The sequence below is a fragment of the Sinohyriopsis cumingii genome, chromosome 19, assembly GCF_028554795.1.
Source record: "Sinohyriopsis cumingii isolate HCF-2022 chromosome 19, ASM2855479v2, whole genome shotgun sequence".
Taxonomy (NCBI): Eukaryota; Metazoa; Mollusca; class Bivalvia; order Unionida; family Unionidae; genus Sinohyriopsis; species Sinohyriopsis cumingii.
This window is the reverse complement of record NC_142979.1, coordinates 26,226,736-26,249,264: the sequence shown is the minus strand read 5'-3', so window position 1 is coordinate 26,249,264 and position 22,529 is coordinate 26,226,736. Positions and strand designations below refer to the sequence as shown.

The following is a 22,529-nucleotide window of genomic DNA, read 5'->3' as shown; positions in this document are numbered from 1 at the left end:
TTTCTAATAAAGCATACTTTCTGTTCAGCCTGGTTTCACATACATGTACTGTTCTGTTTTTATTGCCTCCAACAGACAGTGTTGTGGCCTAGAAAAAGATATTTGTCCAAGTATTGACAGGAGTTTAGATATTGATTGATCAAGGCTTATGTGCATAAAATTTGTTGTATTGGACAGTTTTTAATTCTGCTGGCTATTGACTGGGACAGCTCGTCGGATGGTCTGTTTTCCATGTTATGATCCCTGGTTAGCACAAGTTTGTAATTGTTAATTCACTCAAACTACTTGCATAATTGATTTTAAACTACATACACATTCATACCACATTAATGTGAATGCTCCTTACTGAAATGGTGTTGCATATATATGGCATGGCACCTTGGACTTGGCATGGCAGCCATCTTGAAAATCTCTCTATTGTTACTCCTACAAAATGTACCAGCAATGGATTTTCACCAGAAGACTTTTTATGATGTTTTGTTGGTCTTAAATGAAAATATTACCTTTGCTCCATTGAAATGGATGGCCATATTATCATTAATTACTATGATCCCTGTTTGTTTCTAAATCAGAATGGTGCCAGTCATACATCAATATAGCTGCAAGGATGTCCATATTGAAAATCTCACTGTCACTACTCATTCCTGAATGGATGGTCATATTGACACAGATCCTAAATAAAAATGGTGTCACAAACCAGTATACCCACCGCAGCAGCTAATTCGATAATTTTGTTATCAATGAAGAATATCATACATAGTTTCAACACTACGCAGTTTAAAGGAAGAAATGTTCTTAGGGGATATCCATTAATTATGTCAACAATTTTTAGGCAATTTTTTACCCCCCTCCCCCCCCTTGTCAACAACTGTCAAACTTTCAGTGACCCCCCTAATAAAATTTCCCCCACCCCAACAAACTAACAATATTTTATACGGCTGGCTTTTATGCTAAAAATAGAATTATGGAAATTAAAAGGTCTACAAATAAATTTTAATACATTTTTTTTACTTGTTTAACAGATTTCAAATTGACTATAACACTTTGAATTCACGAAAAAATCGAGAGTTTATATTCTAGCTTCTATCATCTTCCCATGTGGAAGACAAATGTTCCTCAGTTGTTATAATGGGCATAGTGGCTGATTCATTAATTTTTTGTGGAACCGATACACCCGACAAGTCAACATCATCTTCATCTAACCATTCTGCACTTAACATCTCTCCATGAGCAATAATTGCCATCAGCTCTCTCTGTCTTTTGGCAGCCACTCATATTGGCCGAATTATTTGTGGATGAGGAGCATGTGGTAATTGCTTAGGCCCAAGATCGTGTTGTCGGTGCTGTTGAACATGCTTCTTCAACATGACTTGTGAAGCAACATAGAGGTGACAGATTTTGCAGATCCATTCAAGCAACGACAACTGAATGGAAGGACAATATAGATCATATGGAAGAATTTTTAATGCCTTTGCCGATCGAGGTAGTATGTTATCAACTTTCAAAGACTGATTTAAGAAAAGAGATGGAAATCTGTGCAAGTTGCTCTCAAATGCATCTGGTGCTTTAAGGCCTTCACTAGTTTGGCAGACAGGAATTGGTGGTGGAATGAATCTATCGGCGATAATCTCAAAGTACGAGCTTTGAATCGGTTGGCAACAATTTACATCATGGCATTTTACAATTTGTAAAAAGTATTGACTTGTTCTTACTTTTTTTTCCGGGGTGGGGGGAATGTTAATTTTTGTATATAGGCTACAGCAATTTTACAGCACATGCAAATGGGGTGGGGGTGGGGGCATTTGCCTGAAATGAACAAGAGTCTGTTATCAAAGTGTACAATATTTGTAAGGAATTAAGGTTACTGCATCTGGTTGAAGAAGTTGTATGCTTGTGTAGGCTACATACTTTTTTATGTATCATGTTAAAGAGGACTGTATAATAGTCAAGCTCTCAAGTTTCCTAGGCTCAGTTAACCATCCTTGGAGGGATAGCTCATGGACTTCAATATATATAGCATCTATACATATAACATAGATGCTATTTAATAGAAGCCCATGGATAGCTATACTATTTAGATGTCTATGGCTCAGTGCAGTCTTTGAATTTAGTAACAGCTTCCCTTAAAAATCTGTCTACAGTCTACATTGAATAAAAACAAAATGTGATGATGCAAGACTATGACTTCCTTGGCAAGAGCTCAACCGGTTTAGGGTTAAACTGGTGGGCTGTTGACGGGCGAGCGAGTGTGTGCCATACCAACGCACTGACTAATTTCCCCATGTCAACAATTGTCAAACTTCTTCAAACCTCCTCCCCCCCATTTTGTTGACATAATTATTGGATGACCCCTTATCTTGAATTTTTGGAAAGTACAAAATTTGAGCAATCAGACATATGTTAGATCTGTGTATTTTGAGGGTAATGATGTCTCATTCATTGGAGATGAAAACTTGGTATTTAACCTTCATATTACCATCACGTATTTGGAATTTATTTTTTAATGCTGAATGTACCTAGTATTATACCTTTAAATGGTTTTCTAATGATATTTTTAAAGATCTTCTCTTCAAAACACACACAGACACACACACACACACTTTAATGAAGCAACAGTAAATTTAATTAAAAATCCTTATTCTTGTAAAAACTGAGCCATTCACCATATCATGTGAGAGACAACAAACAGCAGCTAACAGTATTATGAAAAAATTGTACTCTTCATTTTTATGAAACATGTTTTTAAAAGAGTCAGTAAAAGGGCTATAGCTAAAGGAATTTACTATATCTAAAAACAAAAAGGCTTAAGGCCCTCAAAAAATATGTGCTTTTCCAGTCAGCTGATTGTCCTGGCTTCTCATTGTCGATGCTAACACTTTTTCCTCCCATGGTTGAAAAAAAAAATTGATTTGTATCTAACTGAGCCAGTTTTGCCAAGTACTTATTACATTATATATACTAATCAGAATAACCTATATCACAACAAACAATCTACTGCTAATTCACTTTAGGTCATAACCTTGCATCAAATACAACAATGCCATTATTTTCTACATACACTAGAGCTTCTCTCTTTCTATAGACAATTAACATGCAGGAAAATAAATGTATTTCTCCGACAAAACTAGTTGTCATTACTAACTGATCAGTACCATAGCCTACTCTGTCTTATTGACAATTAAGGCCCGCATTGTGAACTATTATTCACTATCTTAAAATGCTGGACACACACTGATCAGTAAATAACTGTATAGCCCACAAAGCTGCTCAAATATTAAGCCAATTCATAGGTTAAAAGAGTTCACAATTTAGTTAAACAAATAGATCAAACAAAATTCATTTCTTAGCTTCTACTACCTATTGCTAACTAACAACACATTGGCATAAAGCATCACACAAAGCTAATACTAATCAGTTCATAACATGCATGATTCCTATATCTTTAAAGACAAATTCAAACATCATCAGGCTCATATCAAAGAAAAATTATGTATGAAATTAAGACACTGTACCTTTTTTGCTTTGAGGTTCACTCTTATTTGCCTTTAACAGAACCATCATCTTATACCCCTGGTTATGTGTCTCATAGATTCAACTACACATTACTTGGACTATCTTTATGAGGGTCTTGCCCCACCCCTTGAGTCAAGACCTTTGATTGCATGTCAAAACTAGACTTCATGATTTTGCTGTGTAATTCATTTTTAAGCAAGACTTTGCCTGGGAAACACTTCCAAAACCATTAACTAACCAATCAGATCCCAGTTTATCTAATTGCCAGTATTAGCACATACCCTTCCAAGGTTTGGAAACTTCTACATTTTCCAGTTCCCAATAAGATGCAGATCTCAGCAAAGTCAACTTCTGAGAAACATTTCAACAAGTACAAATGCTGTTTCTGCATCATTTCACCCATGGCCATTTCGATAAACAAAGCCCAATCTTCACCACTTATCCAGTTTTGCCTGACATAGTTATCAAATGGAACCTCATTAATAATCACTCAAGTCCCTACCAGATGTACATGTACAGCATCCTTAAACATGCCATGGATATAACCCATTGCAAAATTGCGTTCATTAATTAAAATTGCTGTATGTTACAATGACATCTGCAAAATTCACAATTGGGACAATAAAAATGTCTTGCCTCAATGGATAACTGTAACACGTATGCATGTCAGTCTATATAAGAATATAATAGGAATAAGAATTCTTTATTTCAGACTTCAAAGTCCATACCTCTAAATTAAAATATAATTATAAAGTAAAAACATTGTAAACATAAAAGAACATATATATCATACATACAGGTATACAGATACATTTAAAACAAATAATGGTGCCATGCAGTGTTAAGAAGGAAATTAAATGGCACATTTGAAGAGTAATTTGTTCCATGTACTAATAATGTGAGAATTTAAATGAATGTCATAGTTCCAAAGAGATTTCAGTATACAGTTCTTACTATTAAATATTCTAGTCATCATTGAGAAAACATGCTTATTCATTACTTCATCAAAACTAAATACATTATGATTTACAAACATGCTGGAGGTACTGTTCCACCTAGGAAGATCTATTAGAAAACGAAGACTATTATTACAACCATTAACTAGTTTTCTTTTCATAGATTCACTAAAGTTTGTCCACAGAGGAACACAATACATAGTGCAGCAATAAGATTTGATTCAATGAACAGTTCTTAAATTTACGTAGAAGCATGTTTGTTCGAGTACACAAAGATCGGTAATGTCTCATCATATCTTCATTATCCAACTGATCGGATTTCAAAATATCACCCAAATAGGTATAACTGTTGACATACGTAAGAGCATTGCCGTTAAGATGTACAGGGGGAAGAGATGGTAATTTGAAAGAAGTTGGCTGAAAGACCATGTATACTGATTTTTTTGTATTATAGATATCATTCTAAAATGCATATTGTTCACATATCTTTAATAATTTCCTGAAACCTGTGATAGAAGGACTTATCAATGACATATCATCAGCAAAGCTAAAATTGTTAAGAAACAACGCATTTGGTGGCAGACGTAACCCCACGCAACACTGACCGAGCTTACGATTTAACTTGTCTATATATATATTAAATAACAAAGGGGAAAGAAAACCCCCCTGCCTCACTCCATCGGTTACATGGAAAGCGATGGATACTACACTTCCCCATCGTACACAATACAACTGTTTGCCATACCAGTTAACTAAAATATGAACTATGTAAACAGGTATTTTAATATCAATCAACTTTTTAAAGAGTGTCCAGTGATTGACCCTATCAAATGCCTTGCTTTGCTAGCATCTAAAAAGCATGCAGATACTGGGCTGCCATGATCCACATAATAGCTAACAGTTTCCTTAAAGGCATATATGCATAAATCTGTTGAATGTTGCTTTTAAAAACCAAACTGATTATTGGAGATTGTGCCTTCACATCTTTGCAGTATGATGCATTCAAATATTTTTGAAATAATAGATTTATATACCTATTAAATCTGTAACTTCAGACACTTTAAGACTAATGCATTGAAAGGAGAGAATTGACTTTGAATTGCCTCCAATTAAGTGACTGTGAGATTGGTAGCTTCTTGAAAGTGATAAGTTATAAGTTCCGAAATCATTTTAACTTTGCATGATTTGCTAACTAAACAATATAAAACAACAAAAGCTTGAGTTAGTGCTAACAAAACTACAATTACAACAACATCAGCAACAACAATAATAATATTATTATTATTATTATTATTATTATTATGCAAACTATGACTTTTTCAGTTATAGTAAATTCAGTAAAATTAATAACGATAATCATCATTACAGATTAAACTACAATTTGTTCATGCTTGTGTTGACTACATTTCAACTTTTATTTGGGTCCCACTGAGCTGTTTCAGTTTACCTTGACACCTTTGCTCAACACCTGTTGTAAAGTTTGGTGGGTGGGGTGGTGTATACTTATTCGGTTGGAGCACTGACGTGTTCTCTAGGAATGGCTGGATCAAATGGTAATAAAATTAAACAAATGTTGAAACTTGGTGGTAGATGAAGTTGTGTGCTATTAAGTGGTTTGTGGCAAAATCACACATGAAAGATGGCGAGTTTCTGAACATCAATTACTCAGTTGAAGATTTTGGATGAAATCACTTGCATTTTATAATGGGCCACAAATAATATTAGAGAGCCTTATCAGATATTAGAAGTTAAAGGTTGTGTTTATTTGCTATGCCCTTAGAAATACTACCAAAAGAAGCAAACATTTACATGTTAGAAATTATATGTTTAAATATTCTTACATAATATCTTATGAATCAGCATATTGAAAACTAACACACTTTCCTGCAAAAAAAGCTTTTCGCTCCCATAATACCCCCCTCCTTCCTTCTCACTGTAATTTATTACTTGTATTTCTTGCTATGGAGGATAAACCCCAAGCCATAAATAATCCAATATAACTTCCTTGATAAGATTAGGGGGTCATCCTAATAAATTTGTCAAAAGTAGTGTGGGTTTCTTACCTCCTTGGTAAATATTTACCAAATTGATTGTTTACAAGTGTTGGGTGAGCTTATCACTCAATATAGGAATAATAATAATAATAATTGTTTTTCTTCATTTTTATTCATACAAATTAGGTATCTTACATGGTCTTTCTGTGTATTTTATTTTGTGGAAAAAAATGAGGAATCTGTGCCATAATTTCCATAAGCAAGAAACCTGCCAGCCTCCTGACAATTTCTCTGTGATGCTGATGCACACCAGGATAATGTTGATAAATACTTGAACATTCCATTAAAGAAATAAGCCCTGTTACTGTATATACTTATTTATAGATAAGTCCAAATGTACGTACACAAATCTGCTGTCACATAATGTACTGGCAAATCTGGGTCTTTGTAGGTTTTTATAAGTAGCCAGTAGAACAAACAACATAGACCTTGATCTGCATGCATATTATGCTACAGCAGAATGAGGTCTGTTGTTTGCAGTTTGAGTCGACTTATACGCAAGGATATACGTAATTGTTTGAACCAATGATGCTAGCAAATTAGTGTGATAATTAGGGGCCCTGAATGGTCTAAAGTGCTCACCATTATGGACCATTGCCATCTCACCTCTGTCTGTATGGGTTCTAGTCTTGGGTTCAGCCAATGTGGGTACGTGAGAAAGCTTGCCAGTAGCTTCACATGGGTCAGTGTTTCTTTCCAGGGTTTTCCCGGGTTCTTCATCCACTATCTTGTGCTGAAAAATGGCATTAAGCCCTACAACAAACAACATGTGATAAATATTTTATATTATGATATCTCATGAATATTACTCAAGTTATGATTTGCTGCTTTATTTATATAGTATTGTGCTAAGTCCCATTGAATACAGTTAATCCCATTGTTTCAGTGGGTTTTTCTGAAAGTTCAGGAAATGGGAATTATCAAACTACAGTGTAAAAGAAAGGAGCCGCAAAAATTAAATCAGTTTTCAAACTTGCCTTTTAATTGACACCCCATAGCAGGTACATATACATTATTGTGCTGACATGTTTAAACACACACACACACATTTCAGGGAGGTTTTAGATTTTTGTCATGCCCAAATTGTTTTTTTTTTTAGCCTTGAATGATCTACTTTACCCTTGGGATAAATAAGTTCCCATGCTACCTATGTGATATAAGTTACTTGATATCAAATCTCCTGTAATATTATGGAAATACATGTATTAAAAAAATTGTAAATATTTGCCAATAAATCATGCATGTTGTGGGCAAAAAAAGAAAACAATAAGTACGATCAATATGTGAGAATTAGTTATGTAGATGTAGTCCTTGGGGATAAGACTTTTGCCAAGTGTCGTCAAGTTTTCTCATGCTATCATGACGTAGATTTTATTCCCTCAATGTAATTAGTCTTAAATTGTGTAAATTGCACACAAAAATCTTGTCATTAAATTTGCTTGATCAAACCAGCAGCTTGTTAACATGATACAGTTTTGAATGATGAACCAAGTTGTTTCATTTACCATGTTATATGAAGATTGTAGTCAGATAGAATTATAGAGACAAACTTGTGCATGTATTGAGATCTATTGCTAGGAAATGCTACATATTATGGATCTTTTGCTAGGACATGCTTCATATTATGAATCTGTTGCTAAGGTATGCTACATTTTATGGCTTTGTTGCTAGGACATGCTACATATTATGGATCTGTTGCTAGGACATGCTTCATATTATGGATCTATTGCTAAGTATGCTACATGTTATGGCTTTGTTGTAGGACATGCTACATGTTATGGATTTGTTGCTAGGACATGCTACATATTATGGATCTGTTGCAAGGACATGCTACATATTATGGATCTGTTGCTAGGGCATGCTACATGTTGGACATTGGTTGCTAGGACACTCTGCATACTGCAGATTACTACTTGACCAACATCAGCCTGTATTTATTATTCACAGAAATTGTCCTACAATATTAGCAGCAGCTTTGTCACGAGAGACATACAGACGGGTGTCTGATGCTGACCTATCTCAGCTTCTGGAGGCAGAAAAAGATGCAGAAGAGGAGGAGGAAGTGGATAACAGGAACCTGAAAAACAATGGGGCTCAGGAGGGGGATGTTGCAATGAAATTATCCTCAAGAGGTGAGTTCTTAGGAGAGGGGGCAGAGTCTGATTCTTGGTTGTAATTTTATTTGATTAAAATCATGCTTTAAATCAATAAGTAGATCTGACAGGAGTTGATCAGGTTGTATTTTGATTGGTGAATAAAGAAGTAAACAGAATATGATCATGCACTAGTGACTGTCACATCTACCAATTGAACAGTAAATCTTGGATTTAATACGATTAGGTTATACATTGGTATGTATTAGAGACATTGATATCTGTCACATCTACCTACCGATTGATCAGTAAATCTTGGATTTAATTAGATTAGGTTATACTTTGGTATGTATTAGAGACATTGGTATCTGTCACATCTACCTACTGATTGATCAGTACAACTTGGATTTAATTAGATTAGGTTATACTTTGGTATGTATTAGAGACATTTTATGTACCTGTCACATCAACGATTTGAACAGAAAATCTTGGATTTAAATGTAATCAGATTAGATTATACTTTGATCTGCATTAAAGACTGCATAAGAGATTTTTTGCAAAATTGGTATAAATGATTATTCAACAGATTTTATACTAGTGTACCACACAGTGGAATTATATACTAGTGTTCCACACACTGGAAATTTATACTAGTGTTCCACACACTGGAAATTTATACTAGTGTACCACACAGTGGAAATTTTTTTTTTTATGAACTGGGATAGCTCAGATTTTTGTTCTGAGAAAGTTGCAAAACAAGTCTAAATGTAATTTAAATCTTTGTACTTATTCTTAATTTTCATGAATTTTTTTTCTATCAAAATGATCTCTATTTTAGACTGGGGTTCATCTCAAACAAGTTGCAATGTATTCAACAAGATACACAGTGAAACAGATTTTTAAAAATCTTTTTGCTGCACTTAATTTCAAAATGTGTGTGTGTGTGTGTGTGTGTGTAAGAGAGTGAGTGAGAGAGAGAGTGAGTGAGTATGTCTGTAGTCAAACCTGTCCTAATGATCACCTAAACTCAGTAGTCACCTGTTCACAGCAGCCATTCTAATTTCCCCCTGGCAAATTTTTAACACAGATGTTCTGTATTCTTTATGTAACAATCACCAACCTTCTGCAGTCAGCCACAAAGTGTTTCCTAACCAAACAATGGTTTCTGCCTGCTTTAGGTCCACTCTCGTGGCCTAGTGGTTAGAACATCTGCCTGGATGCAGGAGGTCGCGGGTTCAAATCCCAGCTGAGTCATACCATTAAGGCATTAAGAAATTAGTGTTGGGACTGATCGGCCTGGTGTCAGGATAATGAGACTGGGAGAGACATCATGCTACATGTCTGCAGCATGATGCCCCAGTGCTAGACATCACTATAAACTGCTGCACTGCAGACTGCTCTCTCTCTCTCTCACACACACACACACACACAAAGAGCCTGCATTAAATGGTCACCCAAGCATAAATAAGTAACCATTAGGTCTATGCAGACTGAAATTTTGCTACATAAATGAATATTGTGTAAATTGATGTGCTAGTGTTTCTTATCTCACTTGTAGTTTGTATCATTAGAGTAAGCAGTTTGTTTGATAGATGATGGGGAAAATAGTTGTTTATCACAGCAGAAATGGAAATCATCTTTTGTTCCATTGTGACAGGTATAGTTATGTATTGTCATCTATTTGCCTGGAAATTAAACCTATCTCTGAAGAGATAGCAGTCGCATCCTTTTTCATTAGGGTCAGTTGTCATTCAATATTCAAAATGTGTCTGTAACGGTAGTTGAAGTTTGCCTCATGGGTCACAACAAATAGCCCTATGTGGATTTTTTTGATTTTCTGTTCATCACAAACTTCTCACATAAGCCAACTGTTTTTAATTTTGGCAAGTTGAACAATTGACTAATCCAGATATTGTTTTTATAAGATGCGTGTTTATTTTTAAGTCGCTGATGATTTTACTCGTAGGATGAAGTAAAGTGAGCAGGACACAGTGATCTTGTTTGGAACATATATTTGGGAAAAAACAACATATACCTGTAATTATGATTTTGTTGTAATAATAATAATAATTAATAATCATAATAATGTTATGTGTTCAGAAACCAATGTTCAGTTTTGCCTTTTTCAAAAAAGTGGATGCTGGTAACAGGTTGGACTGATTGTGTGTGTGTGTTTGTTTATGTCTGTGTTTGTGTCTGTGTTTATGTCTGTGTGTCTGTGTATATATATTGCAAATGAAAAATTACTCATTGTATTCAATTGCCATGTAAGTAAAGAAAAAAGTAACATAAAAGATGTTCAATTTTTGTACAGAGTACAGTGCAACCAGTCTTCATGCTCACATTATGCAGTGCCTTGAGAATGTAATTAAGACCTGGGGTGAGGATCTTCCTGACATTGCAGTGCCAGCGATACTGTACGAGACCCAGTTACATGCCATCAAAAACAACCGACGGAAGATGGAAGACAGTCATATCATCCTGCCAGATCTGAATTCATTGTTTGGCCTAAATGTTTGTATGGCAATAATGTGTTTTGGTTTTGACATTACTTTATATGTACACACCCTAGTCATGTGACATTACCTCAGACAAACATTTCAGTTGTTACCTTTAATTTTAGAGTACTATATCTTTGAGCAGATCAATGTATTTTTTAATGATATACTTCGCTTACAACATGGTCTTCACACTAGACTATATTATAATGTATGTTATGAAAATCAGCACTTGCAACCCCAGGGAATAGGACAGATTAAATGGCAGGTACTAATGATCAATACAGACTAATAATTGGCCTGTCCTATGGCATTCAGGACTGCTTTTATGTAGCTCTGGCACTAGTTATGCATTTTTACATCAGAATCTATCAATGTCTTGGTCTGTTGCTTTTAATCAAATTAATAATTCTACAGGGAGATTACTGTTCTCAAAACATATAATCAGTTAAATGAGATAAACTGTGTTTGCATCAACCAGTGGTCTGTTTTTCACCTCTAGTAGTAATTATATCTTATGTAATTCTTATGTACTGGTTATACTTCCTTTTACTGATGCATCCTGGGATTGACACTACGTATCAAATCAAGAATCTCAGTCAGTCAGTGTGTATCCATTGGTCCCCATCTTTTAAGACCACCCCTCATGCAGTGGGAAAGTGGCCTTAGAAGAGGGGTGGCCTTTCCAAAGTTGGACTGTGATATGTATATGTATGTGTATTAAGTGAGAAAGGTACATGTAACTTCAAAGCGTTTAATGTCTTCATTTAAAAGTAACATTAATTATCAAAAGGTTCTACTTGCCTTAAGAAGAACAGACTTATCAGTGAACATACATTAGTTTTAGGTCTGTGAGTGAGGCGTTCTTGGCACATGGCAAAATCACTCAAAAACCTTGTCATTTGAATCTTGGTACAAACATTCCATGGCATTTAGAATAATTCTCTTTCCATTTACTCCATTTTCCCACAGGGTTGCTGTGCTGGTTCAGTGGTTAACATGCCAGACTCATGACTGAGAGAGTGCAGGTTGAATCCTACCATATGACCAGCCTTGTTTAGCAACCATGGTGTATTCTTGGGCAAGACACTTTACTCCAATTGCCTCGGCACTAAATAACATTCTTATTTTGCTGTGCTGTAAAGCTCCCAGCCAAACCATTATCCCACTGCTGGAGAATATTCTTCTTATCTGTTATGATAATGTTTTTTTGAGTCTTTTTAGCATCAAATTGTTTAGTCTGCACTCTTGAACTGTCCTCACTGTTGTTGAGTTGAATAACTTTTGCTTTTTCTTCTCAATTTTCCATTACAGCATGTGAAACTTTTATAATTACAATTTAATCTTGGATATTTTATGGAATGGGCAAAGTGTCTTGTTTGTAAAGGAAGTGACATTCTGTCACATGATTTTTTTGCTTTTCTGGTATCCTGTTTCATTTCTCTTTATGTGTTGATCCACAAAAGCTACTTTTAGTCTGTGTTGATGAAATTATGATTTTGACAATTGCATCTGAGGAGATAATTAGATTACTTACCTTACTATATGAATTAAATATCAACCTTGGATTTAGATAAAACATGGCCACATGTGATGGGTAAATTTGACATTTTGGCCTAAAATGCTGGCTGCATGCCACAAAAGATGGGTGGTTGTTCACAAGGGGTACTTTTGTGCACAAACTCACCAGTGCCAAGAAAACCTGATGTGCAGATCATGGGCCGCTGGTGAGGGGAGCCATATAAAAAGGTGTACCACTGTACTGTCATTAATTGTGTATTATCAGTGTCAGTATACTTTATTTTTATATTCAGAGTTTGGAACTAAAATTACCATGAGTGATGCTGTGATGTGATGTGTTGTGATACTTTGCAGTTTGATGCATTGTGTATTGCAGTTGATACATTGTGTATTGCTGTTGATACACTGTGTATTGCTTAAATCTAAAATTGTCTTAATTGATGAAAATACTTTGCAGATTGGTATACAGTGTTTTACTGTGATTTAAATTTGCCGTGATTGGTGCAAATACTTGGCCGTTTGGTATACTGTATTTTAATGAAACTTGACTTAATGAATTCACTTTAAGCAGGGAAAATACCAAATTCTGTTATTCTGGACCATTCTGTAAAGACAGAAAAATGCTTGGGGGACAAGGTGGCAATCTGTATCAAAAGTCACATTCCTGTAATTCTATTCTCTGATCTTGATTTACAGGGACTGGAATACATTTTGATGGAAATAAATTTAAAAAGGAAGCAAAATAGCAAATTATCTATTTGGGGTTTTATTGAATTTAGCATTGAGAGAGCCAAGAACACTAAACCAGACCAGCTGGTTTTTATGGGAGATTTTAATGAACATTTTTGGTTCCTAACAATATGGTCTGTCAGCTATGACTCTATTCTAACCTACAGCAAGGGGCCCTTAGTGGCTGAGTGGTCTAAAGAACTCACTGTTATGGATGACTGCCATCTCACCTGTCTGCATAGGTTCGAATCTAGGGTTCAGCCATTGTGGGTATGTGAGAAAGCTTGCCAGTAGCTTCTCATGGGTCAGTGGTTCTTTCTGGGGCTTTCCCAGGTTCTTCCTCCACCATTTATACTGGCCACCTTGTACAACCTACCTTGTACTGAAAAATGGTGTTAAACTCTACAACAGCTAACCTACAGCAAAGTATACAGATTATTCTGAGGATTTTGTAGATGTAATAATGGTGTCAGACCCCATGTTTTTATCAAGTCCTTCATCCATTTCTACTGGAGTTAGATACTATATGCTGCCATAAACGTCACTACCAAAATATTTGAGTCTCTAAAATAGTGATTTGGTTATATGATAAAGGAAATGATACTTTGCTAATTTCACTTTTGCATTCTGTTTTATGGAATGAAATACTTGACAAAAACAACATCAATGATAGGTTTGCTAATCTTACCTACCTTTTTTAGATGTATTAAGTAAATTTCTGCTGCAAAAACGGTTACTATTTGTGCTAAAGACACACCCTGGATGCACAGTGAAATTAGACAACTCAGACAGGGAAAACAACTTTATGATCGAGCAGAACATGCACAGAACCCACAGCATTGGATAGTATATCATCAGTAAAATACATTATTTGTGAAATACAGTGATCTAAATATTTTACAGCTATAAGATAAAATTAATTTTTCAGAAGAAATCTGTAGATAATGGATTGTAAATGGGGCTGTGGTAACAAACCATGTAGAGAAAGGTGAAATATTTGATGATTTCTTCTGCAAACAGTTTAGAATACAAATTGAATATATAACACAATATCAGCTTACTGAATTAGACTTTAATCAGTTGCTGTACGCAACTCTCTTTTGCATCAAGATTTGTGAAGACCATGTATACAATGTTATTATAGACTAAAATCAATCCAAGGCATATGGTTTAGATTTATTGCATCCTAAGCTACTTAAAAAAATTGCAAGTTCAATTAAGTATCCATTTAACAGTTCTCTTACTATCTCAAGATTTCTATTTTTCTGGAAATTAACAGATGTAGTCCCAGCATACAGAAAAAGAGAGTGGAACAATTGTTTCAAACAATCATCCAATGTCAGTTAATTAATTGTTTAAAATGTTCCAAGCTTTTAAGTATTTACAAGATATAATTCAACATTTTGTTGTCAACAATGAGATTACACCACTTTATCATCAAATACCATTCAGTCTCTTTTGTAGCACTGTGATATCAAATTTCATTTCTGCCTTCCACAGTTCAAATGTGAAACATGTTACTAATTGAAATAATATGTAACCAGTCCATTCACATCATAAAACTTACTAAATTGGGATCAACATAAAATTCCTTCATATTATTATTTTGGTGGTCCAGTCCAGCATACATGATTGAGAACCAGATGCAGAGGCTTAAATAATTTATTCCTGAATCATGTTTCTAACAATAGATACTGCACAAGTGAACAAGTAGAAACAGAGAAATTTATTCTGATGTTTGAATGTAAAAAATGTACAGCTCTAACAAACAGTGCTCTCATCACATAACCACATCAGCTTATAATTAGGACAGCATTATCCACCAATCAGTATATTTGAACGAAGTTAATATGCAAATATTTATGACAGAACAAACTTTAAACAAATTAATTTTATCCAAATGTTTTTGAGGTTAATAATAAGGTTGCAGCCATACATGTATTCCATCTGTCTTTTCTATTACTTTGATGTACTTGAATTTAATCATTTGATCTATCTGCTCCAAGTTAATCAATTATTGATTGTTATAATTTCTTAGTAATGGTGGAGACAGTTTTTAACAAGCTTTTTACTGAATGCCCAGATATTGGATTATTATAAATTATGCAAGAAAATCTTCTCTTGAATAAATACTATTTCTTTTTACTATTTTTTTTTTAAATGATTGTCAATTCAAACAGATGGTGTGACTTTATGAGCAGTGGTTTTAGCTAAAGATCATGTAGATATATTGAGTGGTTTGGATGAAAATACAGTGTAAGGGATTGACCTTCACGGGTCACAGAATTGTACTCTTACTGGTGGTAGTGTTTTGAACTTTAATACCACCACCATCTGTTGTAAGCATATTGTTTTCTTGTATTATTTGTTTTGCAGATTGATAGAGGTTTTTTCTTGAAATAAAATTTCTCTAAATATGCAAGCTTTGACAGGCAAATTAAAGAAATTGAAGTAACCAGAACAATATCTTTTTCTTATAATGCTATGAAAAGAAATTGATCTTTTAAAAAACAAGTAAAGCCACAATATGTCAGAAACAAGTAAAACTGCAATACTCTTGTGTGTTTTAATTCACCTTAGCCCCCCCCCCCTTGCAGGTTTGGTGACGTAGAATATGCCTGATGTGCCCACCTGCAGAGGCAAGTAATGGTGACAGTAACTGTGGTGGTTAAGGGTAGTCCTCTAAATCCTAGCATTGTATCAGCCATGGTTGTCAGTGTTGGTTGGTCGTTGCAATAATTATCTACCAGTGCTGTCATAAAACACCAAACATTTCACTATTAGGATACATTCTTGTTTGAACATTTTTTCAGCTAAAGGTTCCCTCACATGTAGCACAGGTAACTTTAATGTGAGAACATTATAAAGAGGGAACACTGTTTTTCCGTAACCTTATTAAAAGTAACAATACATTATTGTCACTATTGTAGTGGCAACTGTGATGTCATTGTTAACATTTTGTGTGTAAGTTTTAAGCTATTTACAGGGAGAGAAAGCATAGTAATGTTCCCATGTGAGAAGAAGTAATCTTTGGAGTGGCTGTGATGGTCATGTTATATATAGGAACAACTTAATGGTGTCATTTTTGTCCTGTTGGTCAATGTTAATTAGTCCTGTGGAATCCTTGTTATGGGCCATCATGTACATGTATAAACCTTACTGAATTAACAACTTTACAATGTTTACTTGGTCAGCTTTGGAATGCTGTTGTAATTTTAGTGGTAACTATAACATTAACAGACATTTAATTCATCTGTCCCCAGCTGTTTAAAGATTGTCCTCCCCCTGTCACTAGAAGAATCTGTGCCTTTGTCTCTGACTCTGTATTATATGTCCTTCCCCATCTCACTGTGGCACATCTGACAATGGCAGCTTCTAATTTTGTGCAAATGTCACTCTCTATACTGTAAGGTTACTATTATTTGTTGTAGTTCATTTTTTGAGGCATAGCTTCATATTTTTTTAAAAAAACATTTGAGGAAATAACTCTAAATGTATGGTTCAGCCTTTCAGAGAAAGATTTTCCATTTGTAAACATTACCTCTTCCTTAAGTAGATAATCACTTAGCAACAGATGTGAACCTTTGAAAGCCCTTAATTAATCTGGTATGTAGTCAATGAATAGGCTAGTGACATAAAGGAAATTATTTTGTTTTTGAAACCTTAAAGACACAAACCAAGGCTAAATAAATTCACTCATTCTGAAAGTGTTTGGTATGTGTGTTTTTTCCCTGAAAAAAAGGCAAATTAATATGACAATTTAATGCCTGGCAGGATGAATGGCTGTTAAACATATTTCCAAGACCTGCAAAAATATACTTACAGATCCAGATACTATACTGTTAAATGGCTAACCATGAATTATTTCATATGAGATCAGGACCTACTGTATATACTATACTGTTAAATGGCTAACCATGAATTATTTCATATGAGATCAGGACCTACTGTATATACTATACTGTTAAATGGCTAACCATGAATTATTACATATGAGATCAGGACCTACTGTATGTACTCACTTATTAAGTTGAGTCAAACTGCAAACGACAAAGATCCAGATCTACTATAACATAATGCACCTGCAGATCAGGGTCATTGTTGTTTGTTCTACTGATTATTCCTAACAAACTGCACAGACCCAGACCTGCCAGCACATTATGCAACAGCAGATCTGGGTCTGTTCAGTTTGCAGTTGGACTTGTCTTATAAGTGAGTTCATACAGTAGTTTCACTAAATGACTCATATTTTCTTCCTCAAAATGGAGATCACCTAGTTGGAAAGATTGAAGTTTTCTTAACAGGCTATTTTGAATAAATAAATAAACTAAATAGTCTTGCCATATCTCTCAGATTTTCTTGTTATAAGAACTGAAATATTTTCAGTTGAATCGAGTAAACAGTTTAAGGGGTCTTTTGTCATCTTTTATATCACTATTTCTGACTATTATCAAAAGAACCATAAGATAATGTACCATTGCAATATATGGATTTTTTTATACATAGAAATGTAATCAAAGTAGGGTCAGAATCTCAAGTATGTTTTTACAGTAGCTTGTTCTTTTTACTCATACAGATATGTTGTATTGATATTTTTGTGTATTTTGACATGCTTTGTTTTTTGCTATTCACAGGAGCAACCAGATCAGTCTTTTTATGCAGTGTATGATGGCCATGCAGGTGCAGAGGCAGCCATTTTTTCTTCCAGACAGCTTCATTGTAACCTAGTACGACAGTGTGCCCTGGATACCGATCCTGCCATGGCCATGAAACAAGCATTCAAACTCACAGACGAAGCTTTTATTGCAAAAGCAAAACAAGAGGCATGTGCTTGAATCTCTTTTCCCTCAGTTGTTAATATTTTTTTTAAGGATCATCAGGTGCATTAAGTTGGTCTCATTCCATGTATAAATGGACCACCAGTTCCAAACTGAAATATTTCAAAATGATACTGAACTTACAATGTTAGCATTTATTCCTACAAAGATATCCAGAGTTGAATTAAACATTTTCACAAAACATTTGCCTGACAATTCCTAATCAGACTAATGAAATTTCCAGTTAAAAACCTGCAATGCCTTTTTTGCTAGTGTATAACACAGTACCCATTGTAAAGAGCTTAATCTCTAATCTTCCATCCAGTGATGCATTGGCAGTCAGGGTTTTTGCTTTTCACTATACATATGGTTTCAAGCAGACAGCATAGACCTGGATCTGCCACAGGATGATGAACATATTCATGTGTTGAAAATTCACTCCAACTTGAATATACCTTATTTTCTAATGTGCTTATTAATTGCATAGACTCAGATCTGCCATCTCATAATGCACCATATTTATACAAACTGTCTTGTGTACAAGTCAGATTCAACTGCAAATTGCATAGATCCAGAGCTGCCATTGTATAATGTGCTGACAGATTTTGCACTTAGTTAGAAGCTAACAGTAGAACAGACAACATAGACCCTGATCTGCTGGCACATTATGGGATGGCAAATCAGGGTCTGTGTTTGCAGATGGATTTGACTTATAAATGAGTATTTTTAGTAGATCAAACAGTGTACAGTTTGTTAAGTCATAGCAGATCAGGATCCTTGCTGTTTGCAGTTGAACTTGACTTTGTAATGGTTGATAAAACAGTGTACAGTTTGTTAGGTGATGGCAGATAGGAACAGTGTTATTTGATCATTGCTGGACAGTTTGGTACACAACATTTAACTGTTTTATCTATAATTGGTACTGTTATATTCCTTTAAGAAATCTTGCATGTAAGTCATGGTTTGAGCACAATTATGCTTGCTTAAAGAAAATGCAAAGGTGTGCTATAAATTTAATTACATAATGTCATATTTCCCCATTTTTTAAAATTTTTGGATGAAAAAAGCTTCCAGTGTATTTACACTCAGGTGATATGAAAGTAATGCATTTGTTTAACATGTCATTAAGTAACAGGCATGCCATATATGTTTGGACCGTACCTTAGGTTTATAAAATAAAAAGCAAATCTTGCTAGCATGGCAGTCATATTGTACATGACTCATGGTCAACAATTTAATTTGTTTCCAATTTCAAGAAACAAAAATAGCAGTAAAATAAGAAAATTCCACCTGTACCTAAACAACAATACAATCAGGAATTATTTTTGTTGTTGCAGGGTTGGAAAAGTGGAACAACAGGCGTGACAGCATTGATACGAGATAACACCCTATACCTGGCCTGGCTGGGTGATTCCCAGGGAGTTTTAGTGAGGGATGGCAAGGTTGTTTGTAACATGGAACCTCACAAACCAGACAGGGAGGTAGAGAACCTGGTCCATTTACTTTTAAGAATATCTTTTTGAAACTAATACTTTACATTAGATAAAATTTTAGATCAACACACTCTGAGCAACGGGACATCAGAGTTCTCAAATATCATTCTGTCAACTTGTCTTTGATTGCCAGATAGGCTTAATTTAGTAGTGTTACTGGCTAGAATTGTTTGAGTATTCTATAAACACAGAACACAAGACAAAATAGGCTAGAATGTTTATCTCCTGGACTTAAAAAATAATTCTATAATTGAATGATTGCCCTTGGTTTTGTGCTATAGACATTACACCATATCTCACACACCATGTGTGCACTAAGCTTTCATTTGCTTGGCAAGATATAGCCATCAGTATGTTAAAAGTGCCATTAAAACCAACAAAAACAAACTACAAAAATCAAAATGAGATACAGAAATTTATTTTATGGTAGACAATGAATTACTAGATTTTTCAAAAGAAATACTTTTGATTATTCATTGGAGTGGAATGCCAGAAATATTTTTTAACTGTTTAACTGCTCTGTTAATAAATACAGACAACATTATGACCAAGAAATTTGAGCTAATTTTATATCCTTGCTTGAGAGTCATACCAGAGACTTACAGAAATGGTACTAACAGCTGCCTCGCTTGGCACACAGCATTAAGAGGTTAGTGTTGGGACTGGTTGGCCTGGCTTCAGGATAATGTGACTGGGTGGGACATTGTGCTACACGTCCGTGGCATGATGCCCTAGTGCTAAACATCACTATAAACTGCCACACTGCAGACATCGTAGCGATATGACTGAAAGATTGTTAAAGCTACATTAAAAATCCAAATCACATATACATGCATAACTTTGCTTGATCTAGTAGTAAAATGCAGCTGAAGTTAAAAGGCCACAATGTGCATATACTTTTTTCTCCATCAAAGACATTCCCCAATCAGATTAACATTTGGGATATTTACCTTCTACCTCGTGAATCCAGTCCTACTAAAAGACAAAAAGTTTTTTTTATGTCTATCTCATGTGGACAAAGGGCAATAACTCTTGCCTATTACCACTTCTTGCCATCACAAAGTGTCCCCCATTTTTTAGGGCTTCACTGCTGTACTGATAACAACATACATTTTACCTCAACACACTGTCATTGAACTTATGTTGTCATTTACGAATTAATGCGAAACTATTTTCACTTACTCCATTACTAACAGGGGTGGTATTAGCAAGTTAGTAACATGCAGAGTTGCTAATTTATGTTTTGTTTTTCTCTTGCATTGTTTCAGTCAAAATGTCAGCTGAAATGCAAAAGGTTCAAAGCAAAGGAAGACAACCATGACTCATTTATGAACTAAGTGTACATCATCTATGCAGCGTATGCAATATGTGGACAGAGGAAGTCTGGGCTACAATAGTCCAGAAATCATCAGAAGGGAAGGAAAAATGGAGTAAGTCAAAGAAAGATAACACTGATGTCCTCAGTATAACTCCAAAGTCAACCTCAGTTGCAAGTCTTTTTGGGGATGCGGAGTCCCCACCACCAGAGTTCATCACTTGCAACTATCAGCTATAGTAAAATCAGTGACAGGGAAGGAGGATAATGTTGAGATGGCACAACCATCTGCCTTCTAACGGATGCATCATCTGGCCCAGGAAATGACCACACAGTTATTGACATCAGACTTTTATTTCCATTGCTTGCTTCCGTATTCTTTTTCCAAGTCATTGGGAATGGGGGCTATCCCCCAAAGTTTAGGTTACCTAGTGGGTGTAAGTCCACCCACATGCCTAGCTTGACATGTGGTCCTGTACGACCGGACACATGGAGTTTGTACTGGATCCATTGATCCAGTTCATAATACAGCCTCGCCCAGTTGTCCCAGCATGGGGACCTTCTAGATAAATGGTCCAGCCAACTAAGAGTTAAGGGGATCTTAGTGACAGATCTGTCTGTTCAGCCATACCTTTGGTGACATTCCCTCGCTATAACGGAGATTTCAGTGATAAATCTTTCTGCCCAGCTAGGCCTGTAGAGTGGCTGTTACCGGTGATAGCCAGACCATACTGTATGCTGTCAGCATCCAAGCTGACCAAAGCCAGGCAAACCAGAGCCAGACTATATATGCCCACTGTTTATCCACATGTGAGAGTTGGTGACATTTTCAAAGAGGATGGAACTGAGTCATCAATGCCAACTGGTATGTCTTATCCAGAGCTCAGGGTTCCCACGCTATCGGGAAAAAGTCGGGAGAAATGATCTTTTTTTTTCACGACTGTAAAGTCCTGGAATATCGCAAATATTGATGAAAGTCGGGGAAATAAAACAAATTTTCCGCCACCACTTGACGCCTGAAACAATCACGTAATTGAGTCATAACTAAACTGATCATGAGTCAGATTTATTGAGTTCTAACCAGAATATTCGGAGGGTGTAGTATGGATTATTTGGTTGCTTGCAATAAACATATATGCTGAGTCAATCCAAATACCCAGTGGATTAGATTCGTCTAGTACACTTTTTTTTCAGTCGGCTTGACATCCGTTATCTTTCATTACATGGAAGGAATGAAAACCTATCTCGCATCACAAGAGGCCAACATGGTGGTGGTAAAGCATAGCCGTTAACATTGCTAAATCGAATGAGACATGCATGAAATCGATATGAAAATTACTTATTTTCTCAGAAATTGTGAGTAGTAATATCATTGTCTTTAATCTGCTGAAAGATAAGATAAAACTATGTCGTTGATGAAATGTAACCTGGTGCTCGCGATTTGCATTGCAAGTCACATAAGTACTGTACACATATCTAACAAGCCACCTTTTCAAATGTTGTAGAGAATTTTTTTTTAAGGAAATATTAAATGAAAGTC

The 22,529-nt window shown here is 35.3% G+C and overlaps 1 protein-coding gene across 1 annotated transcript in view; it reads left to right on the top strand.

Annotated features, from left to right (window-relative positions):
* LOC149775320 (protein phosphatase 1F-like) overlaps positions 1–22,529 on the top strand; it is a 53,557-nt gene that overhangs the window by 21,813 nt on the left and 9,215 nt on the right. The window contains exons 2-5 of the mRNA XM_089944164.1: positions 8,471–8,655; positions 10,931–11,130; positions 17,999–18,187; positions 19,519–19,662. Of these exons, the coding sequence (XP_089800290.1) occupies positions 8,471–8,655; positions 10,931–11,130; positions 17,999–18,187; positions 19,519–19,662 (718 nt within the window). The remainder of the gene's footprint in view (positions 1–8,470; positions 8,656–10,930; positions 11,131–17,998; positions 18,188–19,518; positions 19,663–22,529) is intronic.